At 40.9% G+C, this 19,512-nt stretch overlaps 1 protein-coding gene across 4 annotated transcripts in view; it reads left to right on the top strand.

The window, feature by feature from the left end:
• CCDC60 (coiled-coil domain containing 60) overlaps positions 1 to 19,512 on the top strand; it is a 143,731-nt gene that overhangs the window by 74,843 nt on the left and 49,376 nt on the right. For all 4 annotated transcript variants that reach the window (XM_044989442.1, XM_044989440.1, XM_044989441.1 and 1 more), the window contains 2 exons: positions 9,462 to 9,554; positions 10,839 to 10,918. In XM_044989442.1, the coding sequence (XP_044845377.1) occupies positions 9,462 to 9,554; positions 10,839 to 10,918 (173 nt within the window). The remainder of the gene's footprint in view (positions 1 to 9,461; positions 9,555 to 10,838; positions 10,919 to 19,512) is intronic.

Raw genomic sequence — 19,512 nt, 5'->3', positions numbered from 1 at the left:
AACAATCTCCAAGACCCCAGGCAGGTTGTCTTAGTAGTATTATTGGCAAATTACAGAAAAATAGAGAACAAAATAAAAATAATTAAAACTAAACTTGTTTCAGATATTACACCTGAGATGTCAGTAAACACAAAATAGTCCAGACAAAGCTGATGAAACCCCCTTGTGACTTATATGACTCTCTTGCGCTCTCTTACATAAAAGGGCTGTTTAAAAAAATTATGAAAGTAACTGTAATCTCAGAGCTTGTTACAAGTTCTAGTGACCCATCCTAGGCTATGTTTATAAGGGAAAAAATATATATATACTTGCTTCCACATCCACTATTTCTTCCAATGCTAGTGCCTGAGTTCCACCATAATTGGTTGTTCAGTCTACCAATATTTCCCCCTCCCAGACTTTCTTCTTTCTTAAGATCAAGGGACTTTTAGGATTTGGCTTATTTTATATAAAGTTCTTTAGAAAGAGCAGCCAACTTTTTTTCTTTTGAGACTGACATATTGGACCAGCTGTTGTGTGAGGAAATTGTGCCAAGAAGTCTGTCATGTTGCATTTTTCACTTTTTTTGTTGTTTTGTTTTTTTGTGAGGCTTAAAATGAATTTTAGTTCTTAGAAGAGATGCCAGCTTGACAGCCTTACAGACTGAAATACTCTGTTTATCCACATAACAAGCAGCAGTAGTGCAAGCTTGCCCCTACTATCACCCTGAAAGCATATCTCAATTTGGATGACAGGAAGGGATGCTAATTATGATGATGGCTTTGATCATGAATACATTTATTCACTAGTATCAAGACCAAAACAACTTCCCAATGGGTGAAAAGTTCTATAGCCAATTTCTACCACCACAGCCATCCAGTCCTCAGCATTTTTCATTGCTATCTTCTGGGTAGGTTGTCGTTTGAAGCTCTTTTCCATTACCAGCATGACAGTGACAGACAACGTAGCCAGTCTTTCTGAGATTTTCTGGATTTTTTGTTGGTACTTTTGGTAAATGTCAATGCCATTCTGTCCAAACAATACATTATCTTTTTGGCATGACTTCACTTTAAATGGAGATAGTAAAAAATACAAATGTTCACTACAAAAATTGTTGAATTTTTGAAAAATGTTGACCATTTTTGGAAATTCTAAAATTTGTGATCAGCTGAAACGTCAAATGCTATTTACAAAAGGAGAGGGTCAAGACTGTGTGTTTTATCTGCTACACTGTTCCTACACCGTTGTTTTGTGTTTTATCCCTGTTGTGTAGAGCTTACATGTAATGGGAAAATTCTTAGTTATATGAGTGGGGCTGGACTTGCATGCTGATATTGAGTGAAGAGTTTAGCACACTATTTCACTCGTTTTTTATTTTAGTTTGTTGTCTCTCCTTGGGAGCATGTACTTTTTTCTTAGCAGTAACTCATTCTCTCCTCCTTTCTCTGCCAAGTGACACCCTACATCAATCAGTACATAAGTGATATCTCCTCCCCTACCTGCCCAGAAATTGCCTAATGCCTGGGCCTTTAAAAATAACTGCCATTTGCAACTCTACTTTCCACCATTTTTGCCCCTTAAGATAGCACAAGACAGTGGCCAGGTTGTTGAGCACACTTGCCAGACCATAGGCACTGGTGCACCCCTAGATGTAGCTCCTCTTATCTCAGAACTCAGGGGGTTGAGCAATCTTGCCACTCTGTAGACTACTGCCGCTGCCAGTTAAGGTGACCTGCATTCCTCTCCAAGACAAGTTGTAAAATCAAGAAGGAAAAACGGAGGGAACAACAGCCAGTGCCTAGAAAGAAGATGGTTATACAACTGCATGCAATCTGGAGCAGCCCACACACAGCTACTTAACATAGCCCCAAATCAGACAAATACCAGAACTTCATCTTCATGCTGGTCAGTGCAAGTTCTGTGGTGAATAACCCTTCACCACCCATGATCTCACTGCCGGTAATCAGCCAGATCTGTTCTGCATCACAGCAACCTGGCTAATTTGCACCACGTGATCAGTGTTTGGTTCACTTGAGGACATCCACCACATATTCAGAAGCATGGAGAACAAATCTGGAGGTGGATTATCCATTCTGTTCCCTTCCAGCCTCAAATATAAGAAACGGTCACTCAAGAATCAAATGCCCTTTGGGTGCAGCCTCTTAACTGATGAGTCCACGAACAAAACTAACTATAGGAGAGGAAAGATGTTCCAGTGGTTAGGTTGCTAACCTGTGACTTGGGAGACTGGGGTTCAGTGCCCTGCTCTGACACAGACTTTTTTGTGACCTTTGGTAAGTCACTTAGTCTCTCTGTGTCTCAGTTCTTTATCTGTAAAATGGGGATAATAGTCCTGTTTTGCAGGGCTGTTTTGAGGATAAATACATTAAAGATTGTGAGCGGCTAAACTACTGTGGTAATGGGGGCCATATAAGTACCTAAGCTAGATAGCCTTAGGTCCTAGTAGAAATCTTCATTGCTATCAGGTGCTCAAATAGCCAATGCATCAAACACATCCTTTTCCTTCTGTGACTAGCCAGAAGATTATTCCTCATCATATGCGCACAGCTGGCCACAGCTGGGGATGAAGCCACGGGAGAGATGACATTTTCGCCTACCTTACTAAAATGCATTTACAGGAATAAGTGCCATAGCTTATTAAACTTACCCAGTCAGCAAATCATTTCCTCCTTAGCAAATCATTTCCCCATGGTACAGTTATGGAAGAAACATTAAAGCTTAGTAGGAAACAATAAATCAGATTTTTGGGGCCCCGCCTCCTCCCCCGGTGGTGAAATGGACAAACACATGATTTCTCTAACATATTAAAACAATAATATGTGCATTCAACAATCTTCAGTGCTGAGCGGTGGTCAGAAATAGCCATTCCCCTTTGCATGTATTTGTTTATTTTAGTGGTATCTTTCCATTTTGTGAGAGAGGAGGGCTTTAAAGTTCCCAGCATGTCTGGCCTTTTCTTTAGTTTCATGGTCATCTTCAACTTTGCTGTTCTTCATCCTCTGCCATGAGGCAGTCATGCTTCTGTATTCTGCAGTTTTTATTGATTTGGTCAGAAGTAATTAGAGAGATAATTATTTCTCAATTACATTTCCTTGAATCTCCTGAGGCTGTCCAGCTGTGCCTTTCCCAACCCCTTCTCAAATTAACTTTGTTCTCACTGTGAAAGAAGACAGAGTAGCCTGTTCTTTTTCTCTTGAATGGAGATGGTGCTCTAGAAGATACTAATCTGATAATTTTATTAGCAACTCCTTTCTTGGTTCACAAATGCTTGTATTTTAATATAGCATTCCAATAAGAGGAAGTCCTGCATCTGACTAAAAACTGTGAATTTTCAAAGCTGTTTATGTGTGTCTAGCCCCTTCATTTCTGACTGGAACTCTTCAACTTCTTTCCTAGTTCACTTGAAACTCCTGTTTAAAGTTTACTGAATACCAGAATGATAGTCTGTACCATTCTCACTCTGAAAGGCAGATTTTTTGTTGTCAGTTCAGTACAGATTACATCCATTTCTAATGGGATGGATTAATGCATATCCAAAACATCTTATTTTTAAATATAAGATGGGGGGAAGCATTTATAATTTCGACATCAGCAATGGGTGATGTCTAGAAAACATTAACCAAGAGCGGAAATACTTTCATAGGTCAGACACTACAAAACACAGTGAATAGATGAGTTGGGAAGTGTTGCATAAAACTAAACCCTTTGGCATGTTGCCTAACAACCACATCAATGAAACAAACGAAACACAAGAGCAAACAGGAATCGGAGATGCAAAAATAGAGATGTTGTGTACAAGTGTGAGAGAATTTTGCTAACAGCTTGTGATGACCCATTTGAAATACTAACCCCCTTAACCCTAACTCTAATAATACAGTCACTCAAGGAGCCAACATGAACTCCTAGCAGAGTCACACTAGGGATTAATTTGTCCCAAGGATTTTAATTATTAAAATTAGGTCAGTGTTCCTTGGAGACAAGGATCTCCATGAGATATAATAATAAGCTGAGGGAAACAGACTGGATAAACAAAACAAGGCCATTTAAGCTTTTTTTCAAGTACAGAAACAGCAGGGTTTTGGCTCCTTTCTACATACCTTTATGATCCCCATCATCACAGTATCTGAATTCTTCATAAATTATAATGAATTTATTTTGCAAAGTCCCTGTGCTGGTTAAGTGTATCGGGAAGTGTGGTTTATTCCAGTTTTACAGATGGGGAGCAGAGGCACAGAGAGAGTCAGTATTTGATCCAGAACCCCTGGAAAGACTCCCATTAACTTCAGTGGGCTTTGGATCAGGGATCTGTCTGGGGTCACACAGGAAGTCTGTGTCAGTGCTGGGAATTGATCCCATGTATCCTGAGTTTGTCTTGTGCCTTGGGCAAAAGACCTACCTTTCCTCTCCTTTTACATCCTATTATTTCCCTACTCCTCCTGCACTCACAACCCGAAGGTCATGGCATGGTAACTACTGCAACAGCTCTACACTCGCCAACTATTCCCCTCAGCAAAGAGACTTATCAAATGGCCAATTTAGGGTGCTTTGCATCATCAGACTGGTGTAGTATCCCATAGTGGATCAGAGGATCTGGCCCTGTATCTAAGAATTTCTGTTGTGTCTGTTTTGTTTCTGTGGGTTTTTTTTTAAAAAAGACTAAAGTACTTTTTTAATATTATTTTGAGCACAATCTTAATTCTACATTACTCATCCTTAAAGAAGCTTTTTGCCTTGGAATCTGTATTAAATTGTGAATTCTCCTTCAGTCCTTATTCTTCTGTTTCACATTTCCTTGCCCTAATGGAGGAGAGAGGGGGAAAGGGCCAGTACTAAGCAGTTGCTGTTAAAAAGTAAAATAAAATAAAAGCTCTGAGCACTGCACTGGAATTCAGCTTGACTACTGCCTATAAAAAACAACATTCAGAATTCAGTCCAGTAGGCAGCCAAAACATGAAGCTTTGGCACCTCCACATCAAAGGTTTCATGGGAGCTGATTAGATTTATGGATATGATTAAGAGTTATCTTTACTAGGTTGATGGTAGGCCGGCAACAAATGCACTAAGTCAGTCATATGGCTAATGGGCGCTCTGTGATGGAGGAAGCTCAGATTCATTTCAAACACATTAACATTTTGCAACTATAACTGTAAAGCAGTAATAAAACTCCCAACTCATGCATTACTTTAGAAGGCAAAGGAATGCAAGCAGTGAGCCAATTCACCTACCTTGGCAGTAACATGCAAGCCAGTGGGGATAGCCAGAAGGCAATAATATCACAGATTGGCAAGGCAACAGCTGCATTCACCAGTTAAAACAAGATGATCATTGAAAATCTACCACTCAACGACCAAACTGTGAATCATCAACTCAAATGTTATTTCCACCTTAACATATAGATGTGAAAGCTGGAAATCCACCAAAGATATAGACAAGTGACTAAATGCCTTCAAAAGCAAATACCTCAGGAAAATACTAGGTGTTCAGTGGAAAGAATTGATAACAAATGCTGAGATTTGTCAGTGTTCAACAACTCTTTATCTCCAGAGTTATCCAGAAAAGAAAATGAAAATAGTTGGGACATATTGTCTGTTATGGCAGGGATGCATGCACTGGATAGCTGCAGAAACACACAAAAGGAGGCGACTGATAGAATCCCTCTGTCAAACAGTACTTAGAGACGGGAAACTTATGGAACTTAACAACATAGAGGATGGGTGAAGGATGGCCAAGGAGAGACAGGGAAGGTGGATCTTCATTTGCACCCTAAGCAACATCTGATGGGCACAGGAAGGATTCAGATTCAGTTCTGCAAGAACAGAGCTGGGTCCAATCAGGTGGCATCTAGCTCCACCTGCTGTAGCTTCTCTGCAGTTCATTTATCTCCACAACTGCTAGGTACATACATCCTGATCTCAAGAAAAACTACTGACATGAATCATCCTCATCAGAAATGTTTTTGGATGATTTCCCATGCGATCTTGCTTTGGGTCATGTTTCCATAGATAATTTATGGATTTTGATATTTATAAAAATACCAGCGGTTCATACATATGGAATTATGTGATGATATGTCATGGCAATCCAGTAATATTGAAAATGGGAAATGATCACTAGAACTGTCCTTTAAATATTTAAAAAGGAGATGGGATTTTTTCCTCATAGCCTATTTATTCAGAGAAACAAAATTAAAAAAAATAGTCCTGTCGTGAATCCTGCACATAACATGTCATATTTGTCTATGTGGATCATTTCAATAATATTATGTTGGGAGTTGAACAGATGAGACATTTCCATATTGTTTTCTTCACTTTTTCCTATTTTAAATTAAAAAGACAGAACTGTGTTGTTATATGATGGTGTTGTAACTACACATGTACTATTTCAAGGCTAGATTCTGCCCTGGGCTAACATAGTCTTGCAGGGGAGTAGGGTGTAAGGACAACCCCCTCATGTATTCTGTTTTAGGGCTGCCTGAATCATGTTTCCAGTGCTTAGGGGCGCGCAAGGGCTGTGTCCCAGCTACTCCCCACAAAGAGCGACTGGGCAGAGAGCAGGAGCAGATTTACCATGAAAAAATCTGTGCATGCCCCTGGTCGGGGAGGGGAGAGGTGCTCTGCACACTGCTCAGACCCCAGGCAGCACATGGAGACCCGCTGTCCCCCATCCCCTAAGGGGCATGCAGAGACATGCCAGCAGGAGGGCTAAGGCGGCTCCCTGCCTGCTCTGCCTCCCTCCCTCCGCACTGCTTCGCTCCCAGAAGTGGCCGGCATGTCCCTGCAGTCCCTGGGGGGGGGTGTCTCCATGCGCTGCCCCTGTCCTGAGCACCGACTCCACATCTCCCATTGGCCAGAAACTGCGGCCAATGGGAGCTGTGGGGGCGGTGCCTGCGGGTAGTAGTGCATGGAGACCCCCCTGCCCCACCCCCGCCTAGGAGCTGCTGCCAGATGGGTGTGTGTGCCAGTCGCTTTGGGAGCCGTGCTGCCCAAGGTAAGTGCCCCCTCCAGCACCCCAATCCCTTGCACTCAGCACCCAAACTTCCTCCCAGAGCCTGCCCCCTCCTGAACCCCAACCCCCTACCCCAATCAAGGTACCTCACTTTGTTTTAATTTACTTCCCATTACTTATAGGAGGAGGATGAAGGAAAAAAAGAACGAAAAACAGGGAGAAGATAAGGGAGAATGTTCTTTTTCTTGGCTGGGTCCCGAGGGTGAGGCCCCGAAAGTGAAGCTGCACACAGGGCCCCACTAACTCTAAATCCGCCACTGGCAGAGAGTAGCTGGAGGCATGTCTCTGCCCTTCCTTTGCCTCTCAGTAGGCAGTAGAGCTGCCATACGCAGGAGCAAAGGTATATTATACCCCAGAAAGGATGGTCACAAATTTATTCTCAACTAATGCAATTGGGAATTCAAGTGAGGAGTTGAGCCTGTCTCAGGAACATTGCCTCCTGATGCACTTGCTGTGGTGGTGTAGCTTTGCAATGATCCTTACTACATGGTCTAATGGAAAAAGTGTCCTGTACTGCTGCTCATGGATATAAACAACTGATGCAATCTGAGGGCTAGATTCTGTCACCCTTACTCACATTTAGCTTTATCTTATTTCACAAGCTATCCCACTGATTTTAGTGATATTACTTACAGAGTCAGGATACTACTCAGCATAATAAAATAAGACAGAATCTGGCCCTTGGTGTCACTGGCTGGGAAAGACATACTAGCAGGAGCGGGACAGGCAAATAACTCCACTGATTCTGGGAAGAGAAGAGAACCTCAATGAAGGAGGAAGAGTGAAAAAAAAACAGAAAGGAAAAATCAGGAGTGGAGGGAAAGAGGACTGAAGGCGGCCTTAAACTACTAGAAATTTCTTTGAATGGACAATTTTCACCCTACACTGAAAACAGCACCTGGATGCATGTACGCACATGCACGGGGTATTCACCAAAACATCCAAGTCCATTTCCTTCCGGAGTTTAATCTATATTCTTATGAACAACAAACAAACTGAGATTCCATCTGAGCTGGCAGGTTCTATGTTATTTTTCCCTGCAGGCCGCCTTGTTTCATTCTCCTCACCCCTCTCTTCACATAGAGAGACCATGGTGATAGATCCTCACTCCTGGGTCCATACTCCAAGGCAGAAACTTCCCAAGTTCAAAGTTTTAAACTGGTGGTTCCAGTAGCAGACATCTCCTGCCAACCCCCGCAGTGAAAGTTGGTGCCTACTAGTGCTCCTTTCTGACAGTACTATAGCTTGTGCAGTGAAGGGGCTTTCCAGGACCACTGAGTCCGGCTTCTGTGTATATAGCTACTTTTCATTACCTCAACATTTCATCTGCTATCTTGTATCTTTTCCTCAGAATATCCTATCTCAACTGCTGGTGCTTTGATCCTAGTACCTTCCTTCCATTTTTATAAAATTGTTTTCATTTGGCCCCATTGGCAGTCAATCTTCAGTCAGTTGACTGCATCAGTCAACACACTGGAACATCTATCCTGACAACTTTCCAGTGTCTGAGGACTTTGTTCCTCCTCAGTTGGCCTTTGTTCTAAGTAAAGTTGTGTGTTGGTTGGGGTTTTTTACACCCTCCGTTCCTTAACACACTATTCTGGCGGTGCTCATTGAGCACTTCACCGAAAGCACTGAGTCTGGTATGCATCGAGCAGACCTCTTCACCTTCAGTATACAGTCAGCTGTGCCCTAACCTTCTGGATGCAGCTAACCAAAGCCTCTGGCTAGTCCTGCTTTGATTACATTAGTCAATAAACCGGCTCCTTAGTCCAAGAATACTGCTGGAAAAATTAATCAATTTGCTGTCCTCTCAGCCTGATCACCATGCATAGTTCGGAGTTCTGTAATCATTTGTCTTTTATTAAGACATTTAAAATAGTTTTATTTTTTTATACCTGGTGGGAATATATTTTCCTCCTACTTGGGAAAAAAAATGGTGCTTTGAGGACTGAGGAAGTACCTGTTTTCCACTTAAGGGGATTGCATGTGTGTGTTGAAGCACAGACCCAAGAATGGTGATCTATGACAATGTATAACTTCAGAGAACAGCAACTACAGGTAATTAATTTCCTATTTATTCCAAGTTTTGGGAATTGGATTTTCCTTTTAGGTTTGACGCAGTAACCCATCTAAACAATTTTCCAAGAGCAATGTTTGTTACTTAAAGCACTTTAAGCACTCAAGCAACTTAATTTAAAATCTATGCATGCATTTTGCACAGTGGTGTGTTTGAATATGCCTCAAATGTGAATACATTTTTGTGTACCAAAATTACACAGGTTTGTATGCCTTTCTTCATATGAAAATTAGCTGTCATTTATGACTAAATATTCACAGATGAATTAGCACAAGAAAATTGATTTGTGCAATAATTTTGAAGATCTTGTTCTTATATTACTCAGATACTTAGCAGTAGCAGTACAAAATAATTACATTTGACTTATTTTATTTAGGAACCAGTAAAAGAGGAGGCATCCATTGCTCAGGAAGAAGTACTAAAGAAAGTGGATACAATGACTATTGCAAAGATTTCCCCAAGACCAAAGGTGAGTTTAAATTGCTCACTAAGGTCCTCATTCAGCAGAGTACTTAAGCACATGCATAATTTTAGACAATAAGACTTATCCGCATGCTGAAAGTTACCTACATAAGTACCTTGCTGAATGAAGGCCTAAATCCTTACTGCACATCATGATATTACATAATTACTTTCAAGCTAATTGAACGCTTTTCTCAAAAAGCTGTAAGAAATCCTGCTTTTTCTCTGGCTGATAAACATTCTAAACTTTATGGGCCAATTCTCCTCACCCAGGTACATCTATCATTGAAGTCAGCAGAAAGTTTGCCTATGGGGAAGGACTGCAGGATCAGGTCCTAATTTGATAACACTGTTGCTGTTAATGTCCATACTTAGTAATGGTAATCTCTTCCACTCTGTTCATTTGAATTTACACGTTTTAAAAGGCCTATATTGATGCTCAATGCAGAAATGGTTAGCACATTATTATAGTTTTCATTTCAAACAGTTATTTATATTTGATTGATTTTTAGAGCATCTGCCGCCATAGCGCATATTTAGATCTATGGGATCAGCTGGTATATATTGGTGTTATTCCACTGTGGTCAGTAGAGCCGTCCCAGCTTTCACGTAGAGTGACCAAACAGCATCATTTTTAAATATTGAATGGCTTGGAGATATTTTACTCAAACGCCTTTTTCTGCTAAGCACAGAACAATTACTGTGACAAGTCTGCTGCTGTAATTCATCCAAGATCACCCAAGCATATGTTCTAGTTGATGTGTAATATAACAATGCAGAACTACATTATAGTCTATGGCTATCTACGCTGAAGCAAATCCTACAGCATAAATTTAAAGAAAAAACTAGCAAGCTGGTTACCACATTGGCTATCCTAAAGTACATTTCCCTCTCACATTTGTGTTTAACAATTTGCCTGGGTTGGCTTTGATGGTCTAGCAACAAGATTTTGATTTATTTATTTATTGCGGTGTGCTCTCACCTTTTGTTTATTTTAAATCTGCTAGATCTCCCTTCTGTTGAGCACAAAACTGAATGTTGGAAGGTTGGTTGATCCTGATATTTTTTATATATAAATGTGTAAGCACATTAGAGAGTAAACGAAAGGTAGAGTTCTGCATCTGAAAGTATATGAAAACTCTGGCTACTGATGCTAATAACATTTTTAAAAGAACCTAGGAACTATTGTGCAACCGTAAGTTTAGCTGCATCCACTGTCTCCACTTTAATTAACTATTTTCATTAACATCCAGTTTCTTTTCCTTACAATTATTTTCAATCTACTGCACAGGAACCTTTGAAGACGCCCCCACCATTTAAACAAATAGAAAAGGATCTGAAGACTCTTAGTAAAGATCTTACTCACACAAGGTAAAAATCTAGAGTGCACAGAAATGGAATTTTTAAGGCCATGGGTAGAAAAGAAAGATTCCTTGGGCTGCAATAGCCACACTCTAGGGCAAACTAGGCAACGATACCTACCAACAGTTCAGAAATGGAGGTTTACTCTATCACTATCATTTATGCTTATTCAAAATGATGTCATCTCCGCATGAAGAAATGGTGATAATTTGGGTGGGTCTATGTTACAGAGCTCTCACAAAGCACACATTACAGCATCATTATAATATCGTTTATTAAGATGCTTGGCACCCTCTCTTCCGTCTTTGCACAAATCAATATTGTGGTGAGATCGGTAATCAAAGCAGTCAAAAATGCAAGCAAAATCTTAGGGTGTATAAAGAGTGGGATAGAAAACAATAGTGTAAATATTGTAATGCTACTGTAGAAAGAGATGTGTGCACCCACTTGGAATACTGTGTTTAGTTCTGGTCCCAAAACAGACATGGGAGACAGAGAAGTGTCTTTACAGCCCTGACCGAGTCCTCCCAAGGGACAGTCACCATGTACTTCTGGATCCCATGTACTTTCAAGCCAGCTGGGTCTGGGCAGCAGCCAGTCACTGGTTCTCCCTCTGGGCCTCCAGGGTGCGAACTCCCTCTCTCACCCCTTCCGTGAGATGTGAGACACTGCAATCAGAATCAGGGCTGAAGCTTGACTCCTTTAATGTTTTGTAATGAGCACATCCAGACATTAGATAGGAGTGGGACTTTGAATTAGCTTTATGCTCTGAAATCCTTTAGGTGCTTTTGAAAATCTCCCCCCACTTAGTTTTAACATGCAATATAAGAGATTTAAAACTTGCTTTAAGTATAAAACTCAACATAACCTTAACTATTGAGCAATAAAGGTTCTGAGTTAGGGTTGCCAGGTGTCCAGTTTTCAACCAGAATGCCCGGTCGAAAAGGAACCCTGGCAGCTCCGGTCAGCACTACTGACCAGACCGTTAAAAGTCCAGTTAGCAGCGCAGCGGGGCTAAGGCAGGTTACCTACCTGCCAAGGCTCTGCACGGCTCCCAGAAGAAGTGGCATGTCTCTCCTCTGGTTCCTAGGTGTAGAGGCAGCCATGGGGCTCCATGCACTGCCCCCGCCCCAGGCACCAGCTCCACTGCTCCCATTGGCTGGGAACTGCAGCCAATAGGAGCTGCGGGGGCGGTGCCTGCAGACAGGGCAGCGTGCAGAGCTGCCTGGCTGCGCCTCCATGTAGGAGCTGGAGGGAGGACATGCTGCTGCTTCCAGGAGCTGCCTGAGGTAAGCGCCGCCCAGAGCCTGCACCCCATCCCACACTCCAACCCTCTGTCCCAGCCCTGATCTCCCTCCCACCCACCGAACCCCTCCATCCCAGCCTGGAGCACCCTCCTGCACCCCAAATCCCTCATCCCCAGCTCCACCCCAGATCCTGCACCCATAGCTGGAGCCCTCACCCCCTCCCACATCCCAACCCACTGCCTCAGTCCAGAGCCCCCTCCCACACTCTGAACTCCTCATTTCTGGCCCCACCCCAGAGGGGTCAGGGCAAGGGTGTTCAATTTTGTGCAAGTAGAAAGTTGGCAACCCTACTCTGGGTCAGTGTGACGGGGAACACTCACCTCTCATGAGCACCTCCTTTGGTTGGGTGCGAACCTGCACACATTGTCACCACCCTTGGTGGCTGTTAATGTTGTCAGATGGGTCTTCAGTGTCTCAGCCCTCCGGCCAAGTCACACGCAGTCAATGTGTGAACGAACAAACCCCTTGCAGGGTAAAAATTCAACAGCGCCTGTCCCTCTGCCCTTGTTAAAATCTTTAGCTCTGTTTCTGGGCTCAGTCCTCAGCATCTTCTGGGCTTGCTTTAAGTCTGCCCCTGCTGTATTATAGAGTAGCACCACAGGTCTTTCTCCATGGAGACTCTTCACCTTTAGCTGTTCTGTGGTGTCCCAGCTCTCCAGCCATGTCACTTCTTAACTTCAGTCCCCTTCCAGGGGCATAGGGGGAGAGTAACAAAGTTCAACAAATGGTTGACGCTCTTCAGGGTCTTCAGCCCCATCCCTGGGCCTGTTTAATGGCCCAGCCCATTTCTTGGGCTTCTAAAAAAAACTTGTCCCTTCTTGGGGCTTTGGCCACTTCCCCAGCAGCCGGTGGGTGGGACCCTGGCTCACCATTACTCTGGGTCCCAACCCAGGGACCCTACAAATAGGAATCATGTGCTATTTGACTAACCCATCTTCTGGTTCTTCCTTGAGCTCCTGAAGGAGCACCCTTCCTTACTCCTCTGTTCCCAATCAGGAGTTGACTGGCTCATTCATGCAGCTCCTTTTATCTGAGCCTGCTATGTTCTGATTGGCTGCTTCCCTGCAGCCTTTCTAGACAGGTCTGGATGACTCACTTTCACTGCTCCTTTTCTGGAGTGAGGTGTGGTAGGACCACAGGGCCTCCAGCAGAGGGACTCAAATGGACCACTAGATCATCTGACCTTATCTGTGTCACAGATCACCAATGCCACCCAGCACCCGCATACTAAACCCAACAACCAAATTAGACCAAGGTATTGGAGCCTTAGTGCAAAAGAGCCTTATTGTAAAGGAATATCCGGCCCGCTGACTCTCCACTCTGCTTCGCCGGTTTTACACTTGTGCCGCTCAATTGACTACAATAGTGTTAAACTGGCACAATACTGGTGCAATGTAAATGAGAGAGTCAGGCCCAAAGTTTCTCTTAATTCCTTGTAACTGAGTGGCCTAATCCCTGTTTGCATGATCAATTTAGTGAAATGTTAAAAAGAATAACATCTAACTAAATCTTTCCTCTGCTGTTGTGCCAGATGTTCCTTTGCACTGAACTGCTTAGAGACCATTCACTAAATTTGCTCAGTAACAGCTTAACTAGATATTAAATTGCATTCATGTATGCATTGCAGTAGGTAACTCTATAGTCGTCTGAAATATTTCCTTGGAACCTTCTAGAATTCTTTACTTTGAATGTCAAACTAAAGAAAATTAAACATTTTTTGCAATTAAAACGGCAAGCATTTGTACACACAAAGATTTTTTTTACTCCTGACAAGGTTTAGTTACAGCCTGCTGCAAATAAATGCTGACAAATTACCACTGTCAACCCCAGTGGGATACAGATTACACAAGTGTTTACAACAAGGGCTGTAGACTTTGAAAAGCATTCTCTAGACACAATAGCGGAATTAAAGCAAGCAGCAATAAAGAAGATGGACGCTGGTACAAGCAGTAGATAATTTCTTAGGTTAAACCTAGGCAAATGTGTGTTCTCTGAATGGCTGAAACATTTTATCACCATAAAATATGCTAAAAGCAAAAAATTACATTCTTGCGACATTAGGCTGAAATTCTAATTGCAAAAAAAGTCAAGAAATTCCGAGCTAAGTTTCCCACAGAAAACTGTACTCTCCTATTTGCACATATACATTGCAACATAATTAAAATGCTACATTTCACAAAAGCATGATGGTTTTACATAATCCTAAATGTTATCCCAGAATTCCATACTAGTTATGGAAGGTAATATCAGAGTTCTGTTTTAACCCATCATCCTTCTTACATTCTCCCTACCTTCTCTGAACTTCTTCCCTGATTATTTTGCTTATTCAAATCCTAGTGAAATTTTACCTCATAAACTAGGTAATAAAATACATAATAAATACTTCATAAAGCAAAACAAAATAAATACTATGTTTTCTGGGCTGAAGAGACTACTTCAGAATAAGGCATAATTTACTTTTGCCAAAAATGCATTGTTAGCTACTGTTCAAGAGAACTGCACTAGATTGGTTGTCTGTACGCATTGTTCACTGCTAACCTTCAGTGAGATTGTCACTTTGAGGTTAAATTTAAAGTTCTTTTGATGATAACCTGCCTCCGTTCAGTATTGCTTCTTGAAGTTTGTGATGTAGCTACATGGAACTCATGCTGTCCTGTATTGCTTTCCTTTGGACATGTCTGCAGCACAAAATCCACCATAACAATTGGCACTAAAGGAATCATTATTAACCTCTGCAGAGAGGCCTATGACTGATTTGGCATGGAGAGTGATCTCCTCTCATTTCCTTAGAGGAGATACCTTTAGAATTGGGATGAGACATAGTGTATGGGCAGTGCTGGAAGTGCATAATCCCTTTCCTATATGGTTATCTATTTTGTGGATAGGACTAGAGTTTTATTTACAAGGGCTGGCAATTTTACACTTTTCACAAACCCTAAATTCACTAAAATGAATCTATGTTAAGACTGGAGGAACAGTTCTCTGAATCATTCAGAGAAAATCTGAACCAATTACATTCAGAAGTATTATGGGGTTTATACACCCACACACCCAAGAAGTAAGGACCAGGGGCTAGTGCAGGTACACAGCAGCAGGAACTCCCTGACCTGGATCTGATTACAGCTGTTATAATAGCTATTTTCTTAACAGAGAGGGATGGCTGAGAAGAAAATGTTCTCCCGGGGAAGACTTGGAGAGGAGTCTCTGACCCGAGTAACCAGATGACCCACCACAGGCTTGGTTGAAGCAAGCTGGCCCAGTGATTGTATTACTATTTAAGATTGTATGCAATTTTGTTGTAGCCATGTTGGTCCTAGGATATTAGAGAGACAAGGTGAGTGAGGTAATATCTCTTTTTTGGACCAACTTCTGTTGGTAAGAGAGAGAAGATTTCTGAGAAGAAGAGCTCTGTCTAAGCTCGAAAACTCTCACAAACAAAAGTTGGTCCAATAAAATATATTACTTACCCACTTTGTTTATTAAAATTGGGCTGTCCTAAGTCATTTATTACAAGTGTCATTTTTTTACCAGATTTAAGTAGACTGAAGAGGGCCTGATTTAGCCTATCAGCTGATACTTCCAACAAGGGTTTTAGAAACTGCACTGCACCCGCCTAGAAATATTTAAGTTCAGAGAAGCTTTTCCTTTTGAAGTACTGTTAACAAAGTTCAGAGGGTGCTCTCACGTTTAATGGGTATTGTAATAGCAATCTTGTGAGTCCGTAATTTCTGGGAGGTTTCAAGTGAACTTTGTACTTGTGAAAGGTACTAGAATGTCAGTCTGGAGAGGGTTCTAACTTTACCGTATTATACAGAACTGGTATAGCACAAGCAGTGGCTGGCAGGCTTCCATCAACAACCCTGTTATTGTGCTACAGAACTGACCTGGAGAGACTAATTCAGAGGTATTTCAGGGATAGTAAAAACCAAAAAAGCCAAACTTAAGTGCTTGCTTTTTACATCCACCAAGAATCTCCAGATAAAAATGCAAATATACATCATGTGCAGATGGATGTACTTAGTCCAGACTATATGGAGAAATCAAAAATGTTTGTCTTTCCAGACATTTTGCTTCCGCTGCATTGCATGCTACAGATATTATGACAACATTCACACATTAATAATGTTCTATGATCTAATGGTGAGGGCAAAGGGATGTGAATCAAGAGGATGCTGATTCCAAGTATTGACTGAGCCTCTAAGTCTTTGTATGACCTTGTGCAAATCACTTGACCTTTTTGCATCTCTGTCAAGAAAGCTGTAAATTAGAACTGGAAACAAGATGATGCATCTGAACTCAGCCCTCCTGTATAAATATATCTTTTTAAATTGGCATGGATGGCACTGCGTATAAGATTTGTCTGTTGTGACTGAAGGCCTAGAAGATTTTTCTGCTAGGATGGAGTTTTTCCTGCCACTTTCATTTAAATTCTTAAGGTTATTTCACTTTAAATCTTTTACCATTAATATTTTACTGTAGGAATAAGCTTTTAAAATCCTATGTGGATGTATTTAACTAATACTTAGCATTTTTGTAATATTTGTATGTGCACAAACATTAACTAGTTAATCCCCACAACACCCCTTTGAGATAGGCAGGTGGGCAAGTATTTTTATCCCCATTGGTGAATTGGGAAAACTTAGTCAGGGAGGTGAAGTGAATTGCTAAGGCCATACAAAGAGTCATTGTCAGAGCCAAGATTGGAACTCAGGTACCTGGGATTCTAAATCCCAGGCTCATTCTTCTAGACCACACTGGTATCTCTGTCTGACGGGGGTTTTTTTAACTGTCTACTAAATCAAGCTCCTGGAAAAAAAAAATTTAGATCATCTAATCCATCTCTGGGACTCAGTGCAGGATTGATTTCAACAGAAGATTAAGTGGTTTTTGTAGTCTTCTTTTAATTGAAGACTTTTCTCAGTTTTCTGCACTATATATAATAAACAAAATTCTGATTACATCAATTTTTAATTGTGGGCTTGTCTACAAACATTTGGTTTGTGGCAAGCTATGGTGCAAATCTAGCCTGCACTAGCATGCCAAGGTCTAACTGTTTTTGTGCACCCTGCTTATGCACATTAGCAGTCTGCTAATATGCTTTGATCTAGTCTTGTTTCCTAAGTTTAATTCACAGTTCCATACAAAAATGACTTTATGCAATTTCAAATACTTCCGTGTAAAATAATTCAGTCCACCAAAATTTCATAAAAATTGAAATTAGGGCAGGACAATGAGGATAGATAAGGTTAAATCAAGCAAAATAAATAAGTGAAGAATTTCACACACTAACCCTTTTTTTAAAAGAGAAATTCAGTTTTACCTAAGTCTAGTCAAAACTGTTCAATACACTGTGAGAAACCTGCATAATCACTGTCATATATGGGGAACTTCACTTAAAATCCAAATTTTCTGGGAACCACAGTAGTCTCAATGCATGCGCAATCAATGTCTGTTTGGTTTTTTTCCCAACCAGTGTCATTCAACATAGCACAACCTTCACTAGGTGTTCCCAGTGGAGATCCTGGAAAAACATCTTCCAAAGGCAACAACAATTGGGGAGCCCTCATATTTCATAGTTTAGCAAATGAGTTGTGATACATGAGATATAATGGCCATGGAGAAATGTGTCTGTTTGAGAAACAACTGAGAAATGGAATTTTAAAAATGGACCTACTTTATCTAATACTTTCTAAAATCTACGGTAGACAAACAACCAATAACTACAACCATTTTCAGCTGTTATTGAGAATTTATATAACAAACATCTCTGATAATCCAGCAATGATGTTGTGTCTGTTAACTGAATGATTTTATGCTGTGCTTTCTCCTGTATATGTTGTAAGTGTTGAAATATCTTGATCCCTCGTATATGCATTTTTAATACAAAAATGTGCCAACCACTATATAGTCCTTCCCACTTGTCTTGGTAATTTGCATGGTGTTGTTTTTATATAAATCCACTGTGTAAAGAAAAACAGTGGCAAAAGAAGTAAAGAAATGAAACTAATAGCCCTAATTAAATAAATATTTGAGATAGGAACCTGCAGAACTGGTTTAATACCTACTTTAGATAACTAACTGTATTGCTATTTGGAGCCAAAGTCATGTGTTGCAATACTTGTATACAGCAACTGCAGCATGACAGAAAGGAGGTAGATGAGAGAGGAATAAGTAGGGAGGGGAATACAAGAAAGGCGGGAGGGGGGGAACTAGTGTGTAAGCCATTACGCTATAGCTACCTTGCAACTTCAATTTAAAGCAGTGTGACAAGCAGAGTAGCAAGTGATTGAGTAATATGGTGAGGAATACAAATGCTATCCAGTGATTTGTGTGTGCTGTCTTCCCTCCTCATGACAAAAGAGGAATATTTGGTAGTAGTCTTAATTAAGCAGTAATTGATATATCTTAGCATATTTGCAGAGGGTCATGTCTGTAGTCTTACAGCTTGTTTGCTTTAAAGGGTATAATAGAAGAAACCAAGAGTAAGTTATCATTAGTAGTGGTCATAGTGACATAGCACATTAGTATGAATTTTAATACTCTCTCTGAAATGTTTGAAGAGCCATTACTGGATTGGATTTAACCACATTCACTAAATATTCTAGTTAAGACATCAAGACATAGTCAAAATAATGTCAAGCTCTGTAATTTTCACCTCACATATGCTCACTTACAAAAACACTTTCTCTCATGCACAGAAATATAGTATTTTCCTGTAAGTCACCATCCTGGCACAAAGGAGGACCGGATAGGGAAGAGAGGTTGCTCATAATAAATACCAATGACAAGTATCAATCACTAATACTTCCCCTCACCCTATCACAGATGCACTTAAGGTACTATTAAGGCTCCCTGTACTGTAATTAGGATTGCTGTAATTAGGATTTTCCAAATGATTGGTTATGCCAGGTCATTTTTAAGGGAATTCAGTCAGTTCTGAAACATCATGTTTCCGAAAGCCTCATGTCAAAATGCAACAAGAAGCTTGCTTATCTTTATGAAGGAAGGAACAGACAAACCAGCTGATGATCTGTTCTCTTTATTTTCAGATTCTCAACTTCTTTCTTTTAATGTGAACTGAACCTGAGTCCCCACAAAGTAGCTCTGACCAACTTGACCAAATATTTCCCAGTGTGTGATTCAGTGGACAGAGCACAATATGGCAGTTGTCAAAGTCATTGTCCTTGAGTGTTCAGATACATTTAGTATTTTGAGCAAAGAATTATGTTTTCATTTCTGCAGTAGGAAATCTTCTACACTATTTTTACTAAGACTAAACAAACTTGAGCTCAAAGA

The sequence above is a fragment of the Mauremys mutica genome, chromosome 16 (genome assembly GCF_020497125.1).
Source record: "Mauremys mutica isolate MM-2020 ecotype Southern chromosome 16, ASM2049712v1, whole genome shotgun sequence".
Taxonomy (NCBI): Eukaryota; Metazoa; Chordata; order Testudines; family Geoemydidae; genus Mauremys; species Mauremys mutica.
This window is presented reverse-complemented; position numbering and strand designations above follow the sequence as displayed.